A 19,871-nucleotide genomic window follows, 5' to 3' on the forward strand; every position below is an offset into this window, starting at 1 on the left:
TACATTTAAAAACAGTTAAGTGTAATAAAACTTTCTCATATTGTATAATTTTTTTTACTTAGAAAATAACATTTTGTATATATCGACTTAAAAGTTAAACACAACACAAATCATGAATTGATTTGCCGCACAGATTGAAACAGTACTCACAAAAGAATTAAACACATTTAAACAATTATAATTTTATTTCAATTTCATAGTACATAGTTTTTCAATCAAAATACAAATGTATGTTTGTTGTAAAAAGAACGCTCACAAATTCTATTGGTTTATTTTTTTTTTTTTTTGTCGTTTGTGAAAATCTACAACACAATTTTATATATACACTTGATAAAAGTTATATGTCATTTTATTTGAAAACAATTTCCTTTATTTTTACTTATGTATATAAATAATATAATATGTTTTTAATATAATTTTTAAATAAAACTCGTCATTTGCCTCTTATTTAACATGAGAAGCGTCCATTTTGCACATTATACAAATAGAAATAATATCGTGTTTATTAATATCGTTTGGGGTAAGTTCGTAATGTTTTAGCGGTAAGAATTTTGTAAACAAACATGTATCATATTTTAACCTATTTTTCAAAAATTTTATTATGTTAACGATTTTAAATTTGCAATAGAATAATTTTAAAAACATCATAACTGCTTTAAAATATTGAAATTTGAATTTATAAAAGATGTCTGGTAGTTTTTTAATCGATATGAAAGCATGATGAATGCACCCTTTATTTATATTAATTAATCCAGAAGGGCACGTATGTTCAACATTTTATCTTTACTGAAAAATTTATAAGAAATTAAAAAGTAGTACGTATTAACATTAATTGAATTTCTGTCCAATTAATTTACTTAATTTTATTTTTTTAAACAGGAAAATCAAGAGATTGCAAAATTATTCAGATTGATATTTTTTTGAAAATTTTTTATTAAATTTGATTAGTCAAAAATGTCATCACCATTGGGTCATTCCGATCCACGAAGACCTGATAAAGCTCAAAGGTAAATTGTAAGAATTCAAAGATCTGTTGAGGTACATGTTTTGTAAACACTAATACTTTCGCAAGTCATTTTTATCAAGTTGCTTGTTAGTATTGATCATTTAAACACAATCAAGTAATCTTCAGTGTTGCTCATTTCTGGGTTAACAGTCGAATCTGTGTGGGTATATATAAATAATAAACCCACATAAGTACTGTAGGATACCTTTATATCCACACAAATTTGATTGGTTAGTATCCCTTAGGTTTTTCATTTTTGATTATGGTCACCGTATTACAGTTTAAAATCACTTATGGTACGTTGGAATCATTTTTTGCCGAAATAACATGTACTTAATATTGATCGGTTGTAGTTAAATTAATATATCAATTTCATGTTAATGAGAGATTTAAAAAAAATTAATTAATAACCAATTGAGATGGACAAACGAAAGTGGTCGATATCTCTGGGTTTTGCTGATCGGATTGAGGTCAACTTAGGCTTAAAATTTTCCTTATTTTATTTATCTTTCATTTGCCGTATGGTTCATGTTGATACAACCTTTCTGAGTCGATATAAAAAATTTGTTTATTAGCCGTTTATTTTCCAAGCTATGGGAGGGAAAAATAACAATTTTTGAGCAAGACCTTAAGCAGTTGTTAGTTCAACCGAAATAAAATTCTCATAAAATCCTTTTTTGTTACGTAGGAAAAAAATCAGAAAGAAATTGTTATTTTTTTATCCTTAATTCGTTTCAAAATTATCCATTTCCGTCAGAAAATTGAAGAGGCCAGTTTATTGAATATTTTTGTATAAAATACGCACAGGCATGAAATCAGCCCATGCATAGGCTTAAAATTTTCCATTATTTGGTGTTGTATCTTGTTACGACTTCTCGGAACTGAAATATTCAATTAGTTTTTTAGCAGATTCGGTTCTGGGCGGGAGGTTACAAAATTTTGTGTACTTGTTAGTATCTTTTATTATTAATGCAAATCCTTTTAAAAAGAAATTAGCTAATTAGTGTAAAAAATTGCAAAATACTAGAGATATAAAAAAAAACTGAATTCTATGAACAAAACACAGCATTTCGACCGAAATATCCAATATCCATACGACTTTTTGCTGAGCAGAAAAAAAAAATTAATAATTCTTGACCCTTAATTTGTTTGTAACAATTAACAGTCAAAATAAAAGACTGCAAGACTTACTTTGTTAAAATCTTAATTTTTCGGCTCTACTTTTTGTTTGTTCGGTGAACCGTTTTCCTTAAAAAGCCGAAAAACCTCAAAATAATGAAAATTGCTGCTAAAAATCATAATTTTTAGCAATGATTTTTTTGCCACCATCGTACTCAGCGCATTTGTTTATATAAAAATAATTAATAAACTGGCCTCTCTAATTTTCTGACGAAAATAAGTTTATCCGACTCGCCCAAAGATATTGTAATACTATTATTTTATCTATGTACTCGCCTATATCTACATAATTTCGTATAATTTTATCAAGATTCTCACGCCATCATTACAAGTCATCCTCTTGCCAGATTGGTTAATATGCAATCTTCCTAATTCAGTTATAATTTTTAGATATAAACCTTCAAATGGAAACACAACAGGCAGTTCAGAAGATTTGACTCCAGACTATATGAATATATTAGGAATGATTTTCAGTATGTGTGGTTTGATGTTACGTTTAAAATGGTGTGCATGGGTTGCATTATACTGTTCGTGCATTAGTTTTGCAAATTCACGCCTGTCAGATGATACCAAACAAATATTAAGCTCATTTATGCTGTCGGTTAGTGCTGTTGTTATGTCATATTTACAAAATCCACATCCAATGCCACCACCATGGGTTAGTGCTTTACAATAATGATAAAAAATTTCATTGTTGTGTTCAGAATTAAAAAAAATTGTTTCATTTGTTTTAAATATATTATTTATTAAACATTAAAATTGTATACATTTTATTGTCATTTCCAAGCAAAATTATTGTCTTTATTTCTGTCAATTATGCAGATTTATCAGACAAGGGACGATTGGATATACCTACACAAGTAAAGCCATGAAGGATATTTTTTGTTAAGTTAAAGGAAACAATGATATACGAGAATAAATTAGTTATTATAAATACAGTTGAACCTCTAAAAGAGTCTCTGTTTAAGATTGCGTCACAAAAAACTCGATTTAACTGTAAAAGTTTGAGTTATGTTGGGATAGCTGAAGTTGGGTTGGGATATGAGTTTTTGCCTCTATTACTTCGCTCTAGAAGTTATCAGCTAAATTTTTTTTTACAAATAAAAGAAACAGTACGGGTTTTTAGTGTTTTGCACCTGAGAGCAGTGCACGTACTTCATTCTCACCTAAGTTCAGTAAAGAAAGAAAAATCTGAAGTTTAATCGTCTTAAACTCTTGAAAACGTTGCCAGCTCTCATGCCAAGAAGAATGAAACTTTTAAAATTTATACGGTACCCGCGAATAAACGCTCAAATTTTAAAGGTTGCATTCCTTGAATCATCTTAGGCTGAAAATTCCTCTTACACCAAAGCTCAATAGTCAAGCAGCTACGAGCGATATTAATTTTCAAATTAAATATATCCAGTGGGCCCAGATACTCCTAAAGAGAGACATTTTCAACTAAAGAATGAAATTCATTCAAGAAAACTACATTATTTATTCAGGATTGATTGCTTATCTCTTAAAATTATTAGTCTGTAACTCCCTAACTCTTGGGTTTTGGAAAATAGTGTAAAAGTCATTTCCGACTTAAAATTACTTTTTACCCTTTACAGATTATTCTATCCAGAGTTGCTCACTTTTGGTGCTAAATTCAACGTGAAAGGCGGCAATTATTTTATACCTCTATACTTTATATATAAGACTGTGCCCTATAGACCAATTCTTTTTAATTAAAATTTTAATAGATTACCTTTGTTTCGGACAGTATGTCAAAAAACTAATGTAAAATGAATAACAAACAAATATCTTGCATCTCTGTCCAACTTATTACTGTCTGCCCGAAACAATAATGAATCGTAATTGAAATGAAAAGGTCTATTCGCTGCGTTCATGAATTTTATTTCAGGCAGTTACCGTAGTAACGATACACTAATTTATTAATATAATTGTATGCATGTGTATATGTCTATGGATTGTATATCTGGTTTATATTGAAAATTGTATGCTATTTTCTAATAAATTTAAATAATTTGTCATAACAGTCTCCTTTAACGCCAAAATGATCCATTGGGAGCGTGGGGATCGATCCTCCCTATTCTCCCTATCATGACTATAAGCACAGAGAAATATTTTTTCGAAAAGTGTTTAGATTTCACAGAAGTCTTACGAAAAATTTGCAATCAGTTTCTGCCTAACCTATATACTGTATTGAGAAAATAAAGGCTCCGGGGAGCAAAAAATTTGTCTTTCTCAATAAGGAAAAATTTTCTAATTTACGGTGTTCTTTTATCTGTTACTAGTTATGAAGCAGACTCAGCTTTTCATTGAACCTGAAACTCCAGGTCGAATTTAATGTTTGCGAAAGATATGCGTTTATGAACCCAACATTTTTTATTTGAAGCATTCTTTTCGGTTAAATTTATTTGTCGAGTTTCGACCATATGTCAAAATAACATTATGTATATAGTTTAACAACGTTTGATCATTTCACTTCTCACTTCAAAGAATAATGATATGTTAACGATATGTTATAATTAATTAGAATTTATATTATCTTTGTTTCAACTTTTTGAGATTCAACTTTATTTAAATAGATTTCTTTTTCTAAAATAAATTTTACACAGACTAATCACACAATTGGGGGAAAATTTCCCTAACAACAATCTTTGGAACGGAAACTACGAATGATTATACATTATTTATTGTCTATATTTGATTTACTTCTTTTAAAACATAAAAAAAACGTGTTCCAATAGGGCTTTTCATTTGAAAAATGATTCTTTTTTGCTTCGCACAGATGTCAATCAAGTAAAGACATATCACATATCTTCTATCTTCATTAAAAAGCGCTGATTGATATAGGTAAAATATATTAGATAGTTAAATTTTTGGACTTTCCGAAACAAAAGCAAATCGATGAAAAGGCCTATTAGGTAACAAGAGTGATGAGACATCATAAATATTATTCCTACAGTCTACACGTTCTTCTTTAACAACATTCAGGTACTATATCTAATCCAAAAATTAGATGCCGTTTTTTATTGTCAATTTTAATTTTAAAACTTTCTACTTAAAATAATTTACAAATATAACAGACATAGAGATAAATTTAGCTTGTTTTTCACTCTTTAAATTTTGAATTGTATATTAAGATTTTCAAAACACACTTTACGATTGTCTTCAATGAAAAATTATATTTAATAAATGCTTTTTATTTCTATTCCCACGATATAATGTGGTTTTAATACTTGCATCAATGTCTTCAAGATTATAATCGCAAGAAGTCACTCAGTCTTTTTTAATTTTTGATAATAATTCTTATTTATTTCAAAAAAAGGAATGTAGGCCAATATTTAATATAGTAAAGTGATTTTTGACAAATCTTTTATTAGATCATTCGATTTTAACAGAAAAAAAAATGAATGGCAGAATACAGATTGCCCTTTTGAATATTAAAAAAGTGATCGTTTCTAATGCGGAGATTGAAATTTTATGCGGTCGTAGTTGTTACTAACACAGGATATTCGTGGTAGAGTTTTTTCTGGTAAGAGATTGAGAAAAATTTATATTGCAGTATTATTTTAAAAAAAGTAAGAACAAACAACTTTTGTTCATAGTATTTTTTCGTTAACTTAATAAATTCGACGTAAGTAAGTTTACGGAAAAAATGTTTTGAACAAAAATTGTTTGTGGCTTAACAAAGAATAACATGGCAATATAATTAATCCCTTTTTATCTCTTACCAGTGACGAGCATGAACTATTTGTTAGACCCTCAGTTTTTTAAACGACCGCATAAAATTTCGTAGTCTGCCTTGGCAGCTTTCTCTATTTTGAGAAATCAAACGGGCAGACTGAATTTTGCCATTTCATTTGCTCTTGTTTAAATCGCATGATATATATTCTACCCTGTAGGGACATAATAAGCTTTTGAAAACCACCAAAATTTATTTTCAAGTACTTAACTAATGTGTAAAAATAATGTAAAGTCTCCAGTAAAATGTCTAGTGAATAGGTGAAGACGAATGTAGATTCTTTAGTAAAGTGACGATTGAAAAGACGAGTCGAATTTTCGAGCGGCTATTGTTTTTCTTCCCCCGGCTCTTTTTTTTCATTCAAGGAACATCTTTTATATTTAAACTTTAGTTCTACCCCTAACCGCTAACGGTTTAAATGATGGGTTCTGCGGACCCAAGGCCCAATTGACCTATGTTGCTCATTTACGAACTCGACTTCACTTTTTACCTCCTAAGCACGTTATAAAAATTTCAGCTTGATATCTCTTGACAGTTGCGGTGCATTATTAAAAAACTATTTGCAAAAACCGTTACAAAAAGAAATTCAGGAAAAAATTTTTGACTTTTTACGAAAAACTTTTTTTCTATCAATCGTAGCTCTTTGACATAAATGGATTTGGAGATAAAACGCAGGCAAGTTCAACGATATCAAAATTATCAAATGTGAATGAACCGAACGCAAGATATGGATCAAAATGTAAAAAAAGTCATTTTCCAAGATTGCATGATTGATTGATATATTTTATTAAATGGCAGGTATGTGGGCCAGATATAGTGCTCTGCTAATGGCAAAGCTCTATAACGTACTCGTCTTCTTGGACGTATCTAAATAAGTTTAGCATTTTTTGGAGACTTTAAATAAATTTTTGTAAATTATGAATCCCTACAGACTGAATTAATACAACAATAATTTAAAATTCATTTTATAAAATAATCATTGTATATAAATAATCTCTTTTATAATTTCAACCAAATTGTTGAATAACAATATCACATTAACAATAATAAATTAACACATAATATATTACAATAAATACGATGTAAATAATTTTGGCAAATTGTTTATCTACCCGACAAACATTCTTAATAGACCAGTATTTGACCCGAATAACGGGTTGGGACTCTAACCCTGATATCATTCACATAAATTGTAGGAATTCTTTCAAAAAATTTCTAGCCTACTCCGATAATTTTGGTTCACGTTTACTCTGAAATAGAACGATTTATAATTTATTTATATCAATATACAAATGAAATTTTTTACATACATTATAAATAACGTACGGGTATGCAACTTCAGTTTATATTTGAAACGAATTTTAAAAAGGATCGGAAATTTGGTCGACATAGATTTGTTTGACAACCATTTATGAGTTTTATTTCAGTTTTGTACTCTTTATAGTTGATATGAACGACGATTAGATCCAATTTAAGTATCAAAAAACACAATCGTTAAATCAGACGTTAATTAGATAATTATTGGAGTAGGTTAGAAATGTGTTTTAATACGAATCACCATAATTGTAATGAGTGACGCCAGGGTACGAGCCATTGTTTGGGCTAAGTAAAGATTATAAATTTAATTAATGAGAACCATTATTCTCTAAACAACTGGAAAAAGATTGGAAAAATATTTTTAGAATAGTTTATGATTAGCCTTTAGTTATAGTTTCCAGTATTCAAGTACATTATTTACTGAAAGGCGAATTGTCCAGTCGCTAAAAAATGTTTTAAATGTTACTCTAATGTCGACTATTTAAATGCGTTTAAATTTTACTTTGTTGTTGTTGATTTAAACAGATAAAACATTATGTTCCGTTAGTCACTTAAATCTAAAAATAATTTTCCAAAATTTTCAAATAACGAAAATTAAAACTCTAACATGGGCCAATTGAGTTTCATCAAATTTCTTCCAACCGCTTAAGTTTTTTGAGCAGCTTGGCGTTTTAAATTCGATTTAGTTAATAACGTCAAAATTGTGCCTACTACCAAAGCTGAACACATTGTTATATTAGCCCAAAAATCACCAACTTCTGTGAGGATTATCGAATACAATGATGTAAATGCAATACCAAATACCTAAAAATTTACATAATAATTGTGAGACTATTTACATTTTTTCATTATTCATGTAATCAGAATCGACATTAGAATTTAAAAGGCTTAAGAAACTAAATTGATATTGGGACCCTTTAAGAACACTCAATATTACTGTTTTAAACTCGAAGTAACAAATACGTACATAGTTCTTTTTTACTGAATTGTTTAATAAATATTAATTGTATCAAGTGGTCATAGTGTTCAAAAAATTTCTTGCTACGTTTTTTCAGACCGATATAGCTTTAAATATGACGTTATTTTATCAAACTAAAAAAAAATCGTAAAGTTAGGTAGACTCGCCAAAAGGAAGCCAATCACGAAGTTTCAAGTATGTATTGGTCATTTAATTAAAAGACTTACTGCCTAAATTGGCCCTTTTTACTAGTACATAGGCAGGCAATATAAATGCTTGGTATTATTGTATAAGAAGAAACAACGCACCACAGGGAGGGATGAAGCATATCGAGAAAATATGTATTTTTTTAATTAACTCTTATTTCGTTTCAAAAAGATCCTCGCCATTTTGTAAAGTCGATTCTGCACCTTATTGTTTAAAAAAAAAACTATAACATGCAAATTATGATCGTATTAGACTATTTATTTGCTCAAATTATAATAGTCTCCAATAAAAAAGTACATAAATATTGTGCGAAGTGTTTAATGAACTGTGCGAAGATCTACTAAAAGTGATTTGAAATAGTGCTCTAAAATTGAATGTTAAATACCTTTTTGAATAAATGTTATAATGACAGCATGGCCATAATTGTTAAATATTGATGAAATCTAAATTTTAACTATTTACAATAAACATTTAGCTAAGATTTCATTCAAACGTCAAACTGTCGCAAATAGCTACGTAAATGAATGTGGGTCAAAATAGAGAATACTTAATTTACACATTTTATATGAGGGTAAACTACCCCTGAAACTTATCATAACTATTTGCTACAGATTATTATAAAAATGAAATTTTAGCTTTACTATACCTGTGACGCTGCATTTAATATTCCTGCAGAGGTACCTTCCGGTTCAGGATATGTTAATTCAGCTGCAAACTCAAATCCAACTGGCAAATAACCAGTCATAAAAAAACTGCACAAAAAAATGCTATTATTTATAGGAGCTATAAAGGACATCTCACACACCTTGTAGGGGAAAGTAGTAAGGATCAAATTGTTTTCAGGGTTAGTATATTTTTGTCTGTGTGTTATGATTCCAATGGTTAGAAATCGAAAAAATTAACCGGTTTCTAGATAGTTTGAGCTGAAGAAGTGCTAATTAATGATTTTCGACAGATTATAAAGAGTATATGCTGCAGGGGTTTTGGTAACTTTCAGCCATATATTTTTACTGCAGGAGTTTCAGTCTCTAGAAAATATTCATAATCTGTCGAAAATCGCAGCCGGGAATGTCTAAATAGATATCTAATTAATTTTATTATAGAAGAATTATTCAAAGACTAATATACTAATATTTTAGCCTATTTGACATAAATCACTTTCCCAAAGTGTTCAAGATCCTTTACAGAAAATTTCAATACTACTGGGTGTGCTCACTGTAAAGCAGTGAAGTGTTTCATTCAATATAACTGGCGTGGGAAATTATTTTTTCTTACCCAAGTAAAATGGATGAAGCGTAAACTACAGCTATGCCACAATTTAATGTAAAAGTGTATACAATCATACCTAATAATGAAAATAGGTACAATCCAAACGATGTTTCCCTAAAAATAATTATGTTTAATTATTATTAATTGTATCTATGTATGAGTGATTCAATATTAGTTTCTTTATGAAACTTAATTCTCACTAAACTAAACATTAAAGCCTCTGTTGCTAATATTTACTTTCTATTCGATGGAAATTCTTAACTTTAATTTGAAAGTGTCGAAAGTAGTAGATCGTAGAGGAGATATCTTAAACGCGCTGCGTTGTAATCAATCAGAATTTCTAGTCAAAAGATTGACGTTCTCTGAATTTTAGTCAACTACGCTATATTTTCGAAAGTGTAATCCAACATTTATAACTTTTATTGTCTGTATCCTGTTATCTGATCAACTGAGGAATGATGATAGTTGAAATATTTCATAGCTTTTGGTTATTATAATGGAATTAACAAGATCTTAACTATCTGATCATATAAACAAATATTTTAATAGCGATCAAGCGCAAACTTTGGTGGTGTAATTGGGGTATTGTGACTTGATTGAATATTTAGACTATCCATTTTTTGCTAACTGAAAATTGAATAGATCATCGTTATCTTAATAATAAGTGTACATGACTAGTATGCATTTAATACTTTACCAGTTCAAGTAATGTTTGATATGAGATTAACTATAAATCGTAACAATTTAGGAAAATTTAGACATTTTTCGGATTATATAAAGAAGCTGTGTTCAATACAATATAAAACACCTATTTTTGAATATGATCTCTTATCCAGCCTTGCTTGAGGTAGCCTTTTAACTATATTTTATGTCTTTTTAAAATTTTCATTCCAAAGCCTTAATATTGAATCACCTTTAAGACAAATCACAACTAAAAATGTAACCAACTTGAATCTATGTGTCTTATCCAATACTATTCCAGAAACAACCGACCCAACCATTCCAGACAAGACCAGCATTAAACCAAGACGTCCAGCGTGAAGTTCTGCTCCCTAGGAAATAAATTTTTTTTTATATTTGAATTTAGCCAATGTAATATTATTGTTATACTTACAGGATAGTATTGTAGCACAATTTGATTTAGTAAAGTTGAAATTGCATAAAATACACCCACATTAATACCATACGAAATAAGCAATTTTAAATAATCCCAATTGCTTAGCAATGCTTTAACTGAATTAAAAAAAGGTTCTTGAGGAGCTTCTTGTTGCTTTGCTTGAGCAGCAGATACTGGTGTTGAGGGAGCAGCGCTAAAAACTGAAGTATTCTAATTGTAATTTTAGAAAATGAAAACAAGTTTCCGATGTGCAGAACTAAACTTTAACATTGAAACGTAATATACAATTTGATCTGCAAAATTCGAACATTACTTCTAAAGTGGGATTCGAAAAAGCATAATTTGTTGTGAACCTTTGTTGCGCAAGTGATTACTTACCAAATTTAGTCACAAATATTTAGGAAATGCATTAAAAATATGAGGTTTGGAAACAAATTATAAACTAAAATATCTGAGGTCGTTTGTTGATGGACTATTGTTCGGCACATAAGCGTACTCACTCCATTCATGTATTTAGATCGATCTATAATAAACACAGCCCTCGTTTTACAATATAGTAAAACGTAAAAATGTATGCTGTTTTACTTCGAGGTCCTGTTCAGTTATAACGTATTTATACCAGAACAATAAACACGGCTCTCGTTGTACAATATAGTAAAACGTAAAAATGTATGCTGTTTTACCTCGAGACTCTGTTCAATTATAACGTATTTAGTATAGAACATTTATAGACTCAAGAAAACATTCTAAATATTTTAAGAGTAAATTATTCAACTTTGAATTTTCTTCATGGATTTTTCTGATGAAACGGGAAATAAAAACACTTTAAATTTTTTTTTCTAATATCTGCCACTCTGGCATTGATATAAGTGTTTACAAATTGATGTAAAAGATGATGATGATAATATGTAGATGGCTAAAAAATAGCGCATGTTCGTAAGAGATAGAAGAAAATTTTTATTAGAACGTCATTCTTTATAAAATAACAAACTTTTATTCTATTTCCACCAAATTTATGAAGTTTTCGAAAAATGTTTCGAACAAAAGTTGTTGGTTATTCGAATATTTATTTTCTCCTAATTCTACGCAGATGCCGAGCCATGACCAATTTACAGTATACCAGTAACATTGGAGTTAAACCGGAAAAATGGATTTAAAATATTTTGCCTAATAATTATTTATCTTTTACAACTAATATCATGAATATGTTTTTAAAGACCTAATCAATAATTCTATAATGCTTTGTTTGGGATGGCGCCGGGCTATTACGTACCATTTTATTTATAAAACCCCTTATAAATATTAAACAATAAGTAATAACGTATTACAAAAATTGATTTATTCCTTTTTCTCTTATACATGATTTTCAGGTAAGAAGCATAAAAGTTTTAACCAAAAAACATTTAAAATTAAAAATCCTACAAAATAGATATACAAAAAACACAGTGAAATTGAATTATTAAAACGTAACTCTAAGAATAATACAAATTTGTTTAGTGTTATACTTATTAAATAATAATATATTTAACATCATTTTATTTTGAACTTTAAAAAATTATTTTTGTTTTGTAAAAAAAAAAAAAACACAACAATTTCGTTGTTTTGTACATTATTCAAAAAATATGAACTACTTACTGTTATTAAAAATATTTAATGAATAATGTTTTATTTATTGCATTATAAAGGAAGATTTTTGGATCCAAAATGGGAATTGAATAAAATGGAATTTTAATGATTTTAATTCTATGTGTAATGAATACAGTTACTTAAATATAAATACGTAACGTGAGTGACAAAATAGCTACAAAAATTCAATTGAAAGAAAATGGAAGCAAATTTCAGATAAATTCTTTGTCAATCAAATATCTTGACTTCTTTATACTCATAGCATTTCAAAGGATCCGTGTAAAAAACTGTTGTAAAAAATGCTTTAAAATTGACTAAAAATAAAAGATGATGTTCTTATGCTCTTTCTGATAAAAAATTATCATGGGATTAAGGTAAAAAAATGAATAGTTTTCAAGTTATAACATTCGAAAATTGCAAAAAAAATTAGTCTATACATATAACGCCTTGGCCAGACACGAAGGCAAACACCAAACAATAACGAAAATAGGCAAGTTCCAAACAGTATATATTTTCATTGTTACTTGGTGCTCGCCTTCGTGTCTGGCTGGGGAGTAATACATTTATTTTCTCTTCAAATTAAAAGGTTGATCAATCTTTTGCAGCAGTTCTTTGTGGAAATTATTCATAGTCTTTTTAATTTCAGATATCGGATAGATAAAATTAGATTATGCTGATAATAAAAATGACGACAGTATGTAAGTCGTCAGCGACTAACCACGTGATATGTTTATAGTGTCAATAAACAGTAGAGGGGTCAGTTCTTATTATAAGCATACTTAGTGCTCTATATCGAGTTGCAAGAGGTGAGTAAATTGGGGTACATGTATGAAGAAAAGATACATGTATTGGCGTTTTTACGTAAGTCATGTCCACGGTCGAGAATATAGTATTTATCTGATATCTCGCTAAAAATTAGATCTATTTTTTTTGAGTGTGGATAAAGATCTTAAGCTTTTTGAGATATAACATTGAATTAGGTACCTTGGTTTTCTTTCAATTGATTCTTCTTTGCTTTTGTTTTATTAATATATATTTACATAGAATATTCTAGAAATATTTGTCTCTTCTCAAATATAAATTTTATAAATAATTTGGTCTTAAAAGCTTTCTGTAAAAATATTTTCACTTCAACAGTAAATTAATTATCCATAATTTTTTTATTATTTAAATTATACTGCATAAAAAACACACATTGTAAGTCTTTTTAACGCGCTAATATATTCATACATTGATTATCCCTAATAGATGCAGAGGATAATTTTAATTACTTCGTTAAAATTTAAAATTTTAACATTAATTTTTTTAATCCATTACTGATCGCCATGATCAAAGATGGTGTAACAATATGGCTATTTTTTGTAAACATTGCATAGAAAATAAAAAATGCTTTAGATTAGGACATGAAACGTGATTTTTTGCAGAGCTTCGTATAATAAAAAATAGGAAGGTTCCTACACTAAAACCGAGAAAGTGATAAATTCTCATTTCATAATTAATATAAATTACAAGCATGCCTATTTGATTGTTATTATGCCGATAAATAGGCGCAGTACTATGGACAACATAATTATGGGAAAGGCCGGATACTATTTTATTTCATCGATGTAATAAAACACAAGCGGAAAAATAAAACTTTTTAATGGGTGAGTATCTTATTGATTAAAAATTGATTCAGTGAGACTTGACAAAATAAAGCTTAAAGTGAAAAGTAAAATATTGTTAAATATTATACACCTACAAGAAAGTACCCCTTAGCATCAATAAGAACATAAGTAATACCTGAAGTCGAACGATACAAGTTTTTTAGAAAAAATTTAAAATTATCATGAACAAAGTATCTAATGTTTATCTGGTATATAACACGTGAAATGGTTTTCTCTATAACTGTTACAGACATATTCCATTGATTAAATGTTTCGTTTTGTCAACTAATATATTACACACTTAAAATGCTTAAACTTAAAAATTCATAATGATTAAGAAAAATGGTCAAATGAAGAATACTGAATTGTAAAAAAGTTATTGCAAAAGCTAAATTTCAGTAAATATAAAATATTTTAAAATTTTGTATCACAGGAAATATGGAGATTTGTATATAGACGAGTATTACCACAGTGCAAATTGGTTGTTTTTTAAGGGAAAAAAGCCCAATTGTACGCTTATTCACAAATCAGCACAATTGTACTGAAGCGAAATGTCTACTTAAAGTGGGGTATCTTAAATTTGACATTTTGCTTATCTTAATAAGAAAGCGGTACTGATTTTTTTTATAAAAAATAATATAAATAAGGGCCCGGGACAGTTTTTATATTTAGATTGGCTTTTACTCAAAATTTGATTTATATTTGACATCATGATCTCATTTGTGATCCAGATCTTTCAAAATCAATAATCTCAGAAATATTAAGTGAAAACCAATTTACATATAAAAGCTGTAAGCGCCTTTATAAACATTGAGGAATATTTTTATCTGCCTATAAGAGCTGTAAATAATTTAGATATTTTAAAATTATATTCTTCTTATATAATTCAATCGTACGTTGTTTAATTTTCTGATAAAATATTGATCTAATTTTGGTTTTCCGATAACTTGAGTTTAATAAAGAATTTAAGTACATATATTGTTTTTGATTCTGATAAATAATAGCTCCGAGAAAACAGCGATTTCAGAAATGGCATTTGATCAATGTAGATTCTCAAATATTCGATAGTTATAGTCATTACACCTGGACACGGGATTGAATCACTTGATTTCCTTGTGATATTATAAATGTATACATATCATCACTTAAAAAAAATTCATTATTTATCACTTAAAAAAAACTATATTTCTTACGGGATTATTCATATCGTTATCATAATTAAAAATTAAAAATACTTTAAAATATGAATTACATTACAAAGTTTTAGGCGTTCTCCACTTAAAAAGAATTATGTGCGCTAATATTAGGAGTTGCAGCTTATGAACTAACTTTAAGCATAATCCACTTGAACTAAAATTTATATTAACACGTGAATCATTTTTTATAAATTCACTCAAAGTTTGTATTAAACATATTTAAATCTTCAAAAGTAGATGCTGCTCCAGGATCTGATAACATTTGCAACATATCTGTCATATCATGCCCACCATTAGCTCCTGTTTGTACTGGTGCACCTGTTACTGGTGTCACTGCATCGGACGTTTGATTCCCTGGACCGGCTTGTTGTGGCCATGTCCACATACCATGCCCACCTTGTGTCGGTTGAGCTGGAGGTACACCAGTTGTTTGATATGGTGATACTCTTGTACCACCACTCAATTGAGTATAAGTTGGACCTCCACCTCCCGGAGATGATCTACTAGTTGGACTTGGATTCAGTTGACTGTACTGATAACCTTCTGTAACAACCGTTTGTCGCCAAGCACTTTGAGCTTGTATTGGCCCCGGACTACTCGATCTATTTTTGGACATTCTACCAGTATTTTGTGGGACTTGAGAAGGTGATCCATAAGTAATGGGACTTGGAGTCGGCTCATAGGTACCATATACATTTTGTTGATTGCTAGCTGGACGGGATTGTTGTAAATTATGTGTAACAGGTGCTGTAATCATATGTGAAGTATACATTGGCGTAGGATCACGTCGAGTTTGTAAACTATAATCTAAACCCAATCCGGAGGGCACTTGAGACTGATAGCTAATTTGTTCTGTACCTGAATTCGGTTCAGTTTGTATAACTGTACTTTCTGGACCACCGGTATTATGTAACGATTTTGCTGTGGTATTTGTACAAATTATATATTCAATCTCGTCAGTATATGGATTTAAGAATGCAAAGGCTGATGTACGAAGCCAAATCCATTCACGACTCTTTATACGGAATCGATACATTACAGACATTACTTGTCCTTTTAATTTTAATACTTGATCGAAGCTCTCTTTCATATGTGTTTGATCTTCTGGGTGGAAGAAATCAAAACAACTTTTACCAAGTAGTTCGGGTGGCGAATATCCTAAAATACCCATTACTCTTTGATCAACGAATGTAAATTTTCCTTCCATTGAATGTCTTGATATAAATTCACTGTTGTTATTTGATCCAGAAAGGTCACTAGTGTTTGGAGATGATGTAACCTGAAGTCTGCCAATTGCAACGAGGCAACAATGTGTTGAATTATGAAGGTCATCATCAACTCCTAAAACAAGTTCGAAAAAATTCTCAAATCAAAGTTGCATTATCCCTAGGTAGCGGGTGAAAGATTATTAAAATTTCAAGGTCTCTACAGGTAAAATCAGATAAGCCAAATCTTTTATAATATTATTGCTCGTTATGGATTCTTTATTTATTTTGATTTATATATGAATAGAATACTATTAAAGTAGTCCTACCAGCTAATCTATATTGAATTTGGAGGAGAAAATTTTATGGAGCGGGATGATTAGCAAACCTAAGGCCCTTATATTTGTATCACTACAATAAATATATGTCTTAAGTGCTACTAATTCAGTAATCTTGTCGCTTGAAAGTACGGAGTAGTTTGCGTCAAATTTGGAAGTTCTGATTTTTGCAGACTTGTTTATGGTGTTGGTTCAATGAATAATCCAAGTTTGTGACCTCGAACGCAACTTTGTCAAAAATCGAAAAAAATCGTGAAAATTTCGGCTTTTTTCAGATTATGGCGTTTATAAACCTAAAGGAGTACGATATGAGACTAGACTTTTTGTGTTTGGAGATGATGTTACCTCAAGCCTGTCAATTAATTACCTGGATTTAATCGTTCATTTGACCTCGATGGCTAATAGTTATTATATTTTTGTTGAAAAATATCTCCCAAAAGACAAGCAATGAACGATATATCAAGCTAAATATTATAAATTTTTATTGGAACCGGAAAAGTTAAGTACAGTCACTTTAAGGTAACTATACCCCTCGAAATACGAATCAGAAAGTCAAACTATTAAGAAAAAATGACAACTTGGGGATCAGGAAAAGAGAAATACGGGTCGTCCGTGTTTGTTAGAATAACAGCAATAATATATGTTTAGTTAAGTAAATTCCTTCAAAACAGAACTTTCTTAAAAGGCGAAACAATTGAATTTGTTTGTTATTCATTATAGTTTTCTAAATAAAAAAATAAAAATGAACATAAATAATGAACGAGTTAATATTCTAAGAGATTTTTTAACATAATAAAAATATTTGTAACTTACCAGGAAACATATCTGTCGGTGGCCAATTTTTTATATATCCTGTACAATGGACGACTGCATAATTTTGCCCATCACGAGTCGGTCCAAGACTATTTCGTTGTTTAAGCCGATTCAAGTGACCAAACGCCATATTTTCAGCAGCAATATCACCAACTTTCATTCGACAAATGAAACCACGTCTGGATCCCATACATAGTCTCATTGAACTTTGATGGCCATCTTTTTTCACTGTGCCTGTCTTTAAATCTAAAATCCGTCCAGTATTCTGAGGTTCTTGTGTTGATAATTGTTCACGTACTTTATCAACGTCTTCGGGGTGGATATTATCGTAAATACACGAACCATACCAGTCACTTTGATGATAATTTAAAACTGGAGCAACTGAATCCGACACATATATAATTCGGCCAGTATCACAACTTACAACAAATAAGAAGCCATCAGCTGCCTCTAGTATTAAGTGCTTTAGTTCTTGATCAGTTAAAAACGCGGGTTTATAATGCTCATCTGTACTTCTGTTACCTGTCCCTCGAAGATTTTTCATATGTGCTACAGCCATTCGAAGTATAGTTAATTTATCAGGTTTTCGGGCTAATGCACTACATGTTGGCACCATATCAGATAATTCCGTAATATATGCAGTCATTTTATTACGTCGACGTCGTTCAATCTCACAATGATTTTCTCTACTTGCAAAACGTTCTTTATCTTGAATATTTTCTTCCTCCATTCTTGTGCGTTGATATTTCGTGTTACGATTATGAACTACGTCTTCATTAGATGCAACACTTCCACTGCTCACACGGCGTTTGTGATTATTTAAATTATGTCCTGGTATTGAATATGACACCGTAGACATTTGCTAATATTTAAAACAGGATCATTCAAAACTATTTACGTTTTTTTTACATCAGAATTTAAGACATAACCTCAAACTGATTGATGACAGTTGTTGTATTATATTTTTTATCATAGTAAATAGATTTGTATTATTATTCACATTAAATAATTCGTGAATAACCTTCGATTAAAATAAACACAAACTAAATTCACTTAAGTTTAATTATATATGATTAAAATATAATAAATGTAGAACCCAATTTACTAACTTAGTTCTGTATCCTAGTATTACAAAACTACAATATGTAAATATACAGATTGTACACAAAATATTTTACTCTTTCATATTATTAAAAAGTTTACTGCATTATGTAAATTATAAATATTATAATACAAATTAAATGATAAGAAATATTGAGCTAACTAGGTATATGCATATTGAATTAATTATAACAAAGTAGTGTATACCAGTTATATGTGTGTTTTTTATGTTTACATATACATACAACTTAATTATTAAAAAGTTTAATTTATATAGCGTGTATAATGAATAATTATTTGAGAAATTTTTCTGAAAAAAAATTAATTTCATAGCTTAAAATTAGAATTTTTCATTTCAAATTGTATTTTGGGTTTTTGTTTGGTAATAATGCAGGAATTCAGCACAACAATTATAAAACGCCATCTTGTATATATGTACGTTGAACTTATAAAAACTTAGACAAAAAATTCAACTGTGAAAATAATTTTCATATTAGTTGAATTTCTATATAAAAATGTACGTTTATAGCAATGTAGGCTTATAGCTTTAAACAAGGTCTTAAGTAATTGTGAAAATTAAAAAAAAAAAATTTCTGAAGACATTTTAAACGCTTAAACAATAAAGTCTATGATTAGTCTATATTTTTTAGGCCTATACGAATTAAATTTATTAGGACTAAGTTAGGCACTCAGCATATCTCAAGAATCATATTTATACTTAGTTGGATATCTGAGTGTCTAAAGTAAGCGCGTTCGGAACTTAGTGGGGGTTTATAGTATCAAATCAAAGATAAAGTTCTTTTGCTTGTTAATTATAAGCTTATATGCTCAGTTAGTGTTATATTTGAATATATCAGTATTTTATTATATATTGATAAATGGTAAGTAATCAGGTGGTTTCAATTGGAACTACTGAAAAAGAGGCTGTATATAGGTACCTATTGTCTGCGTTCAGTTCAAGTGAAGTACTGGCACCCCATGTATCGATAATCTATTCATTATTTCAGGTACATGGAGTGTTGGTACTAACTCAGCAATACAGTGCTCTCAGTTCAGCTAGACGCAACGATTGCCATAATGCTCTACTTACATTCATTTTGTAAATGTTATTTTCCAGATATGCTGGGTTTTATCTATGGGGTTTAGAGGTAAAGGAG

General features: G+C 29.4%; 3 protein-coding genes across 4 annotated transcripts in view; 1 reads left to right on the top strand and 2 right to left on the bottom strand.

Annotated features, from left to right (window-relative positions):
• Nucleotides 1–695: 695 nt before the first annotated feature.
• Nucleotides 696–2,944, top strand: LOC123299160 (PAT complex subunit Asterix). The gene is made up of 3 exons (XM_044881432.1): nt 696–815; nt 880–1,007; nt 2,576–2,944. Exons 2-3 carry the CDS (start codon nt 955–957, stop codon nt 2,859–2,861), a joined length of 339 nt encoding a protein of 112 aa, XP_044737367.1. The 5' UTR covers nt 696–815; nt 880–954; the 3' UTR covers nt 2,862–2,944.
• Nucleotides 2,945–4,794: 1,850 nt separating this feature from the next.
• LOC123306201 (uncharacterized MFS-type transporter C09D4.1) overlaps nt 4,795–19,871 on the bottom strand; it is a 43,397-nt gene continuing 28,320 nt past the window's right edge. For both annotated transcript variants that reach the window (XM_044888115.1, XM_044888116.1), the window contains exons 5-9: nt 10,787–10,989; nt 10,621–10,724; nt 9,679–9,786; nt 9,050–9,155; nt 4,795–8,042 (exon numbers count right to left, since the gene is read on the bottom strand). In XM_044888115.1, the coding sequence (XP_044744050.1) occupies nt 7,884–8,042; nt 9,050–9,155; nt 9,679–9,786; nt 10,621–10,724; nt 10,787–10,989 (680 nt within the window). In that variant the 3' untranslated portion in view covers nt 4,795–7,883. The remainder of the gene's footprint in view (nt 8,043–9,049; nt 9,156–9,678; nt 9,787–10,620; nt 10,725–10,786; nt 10,990–19,871) is intronic.
• On the bottom strand, nt 13,734–18,635 carry LOC123306200 (aryl hydrocarbon receptor nuclear translocator homolog). The gene is made up of 2 exons (XM_044888112.1): nt 17,614–18,635; nt 13,734–16,598 (listed from the first exon to the last, which is right to left on the bottom strand). The coding sequence occupies exons 1-2, from the start codon at nt 18,470–18,472 to the stop codon at nt 15,451–15,453; spliced, it is 2,007 nt and encodes a 668-aa protein (XP_044744047.1). The 5' UTR covers nt 18,473–18,635; the 3' UTR covers nt 13,734–15,450.

Source organism: Chrysoperla carnea, chromosome 1, assembly GCF_905475395.1.
Source record: "Chrysoperla carnea chromosome 1, inChrCarn1.1, whole genome shotgun sequence".
In the NCBI taxonomy this organism is placed as follows: Eukaryota; Metazoa; Arthropoda; class Insecta; order Neuroptera; family Chrysopidae; genus Chrysoperla; species Chrysoperla carnea.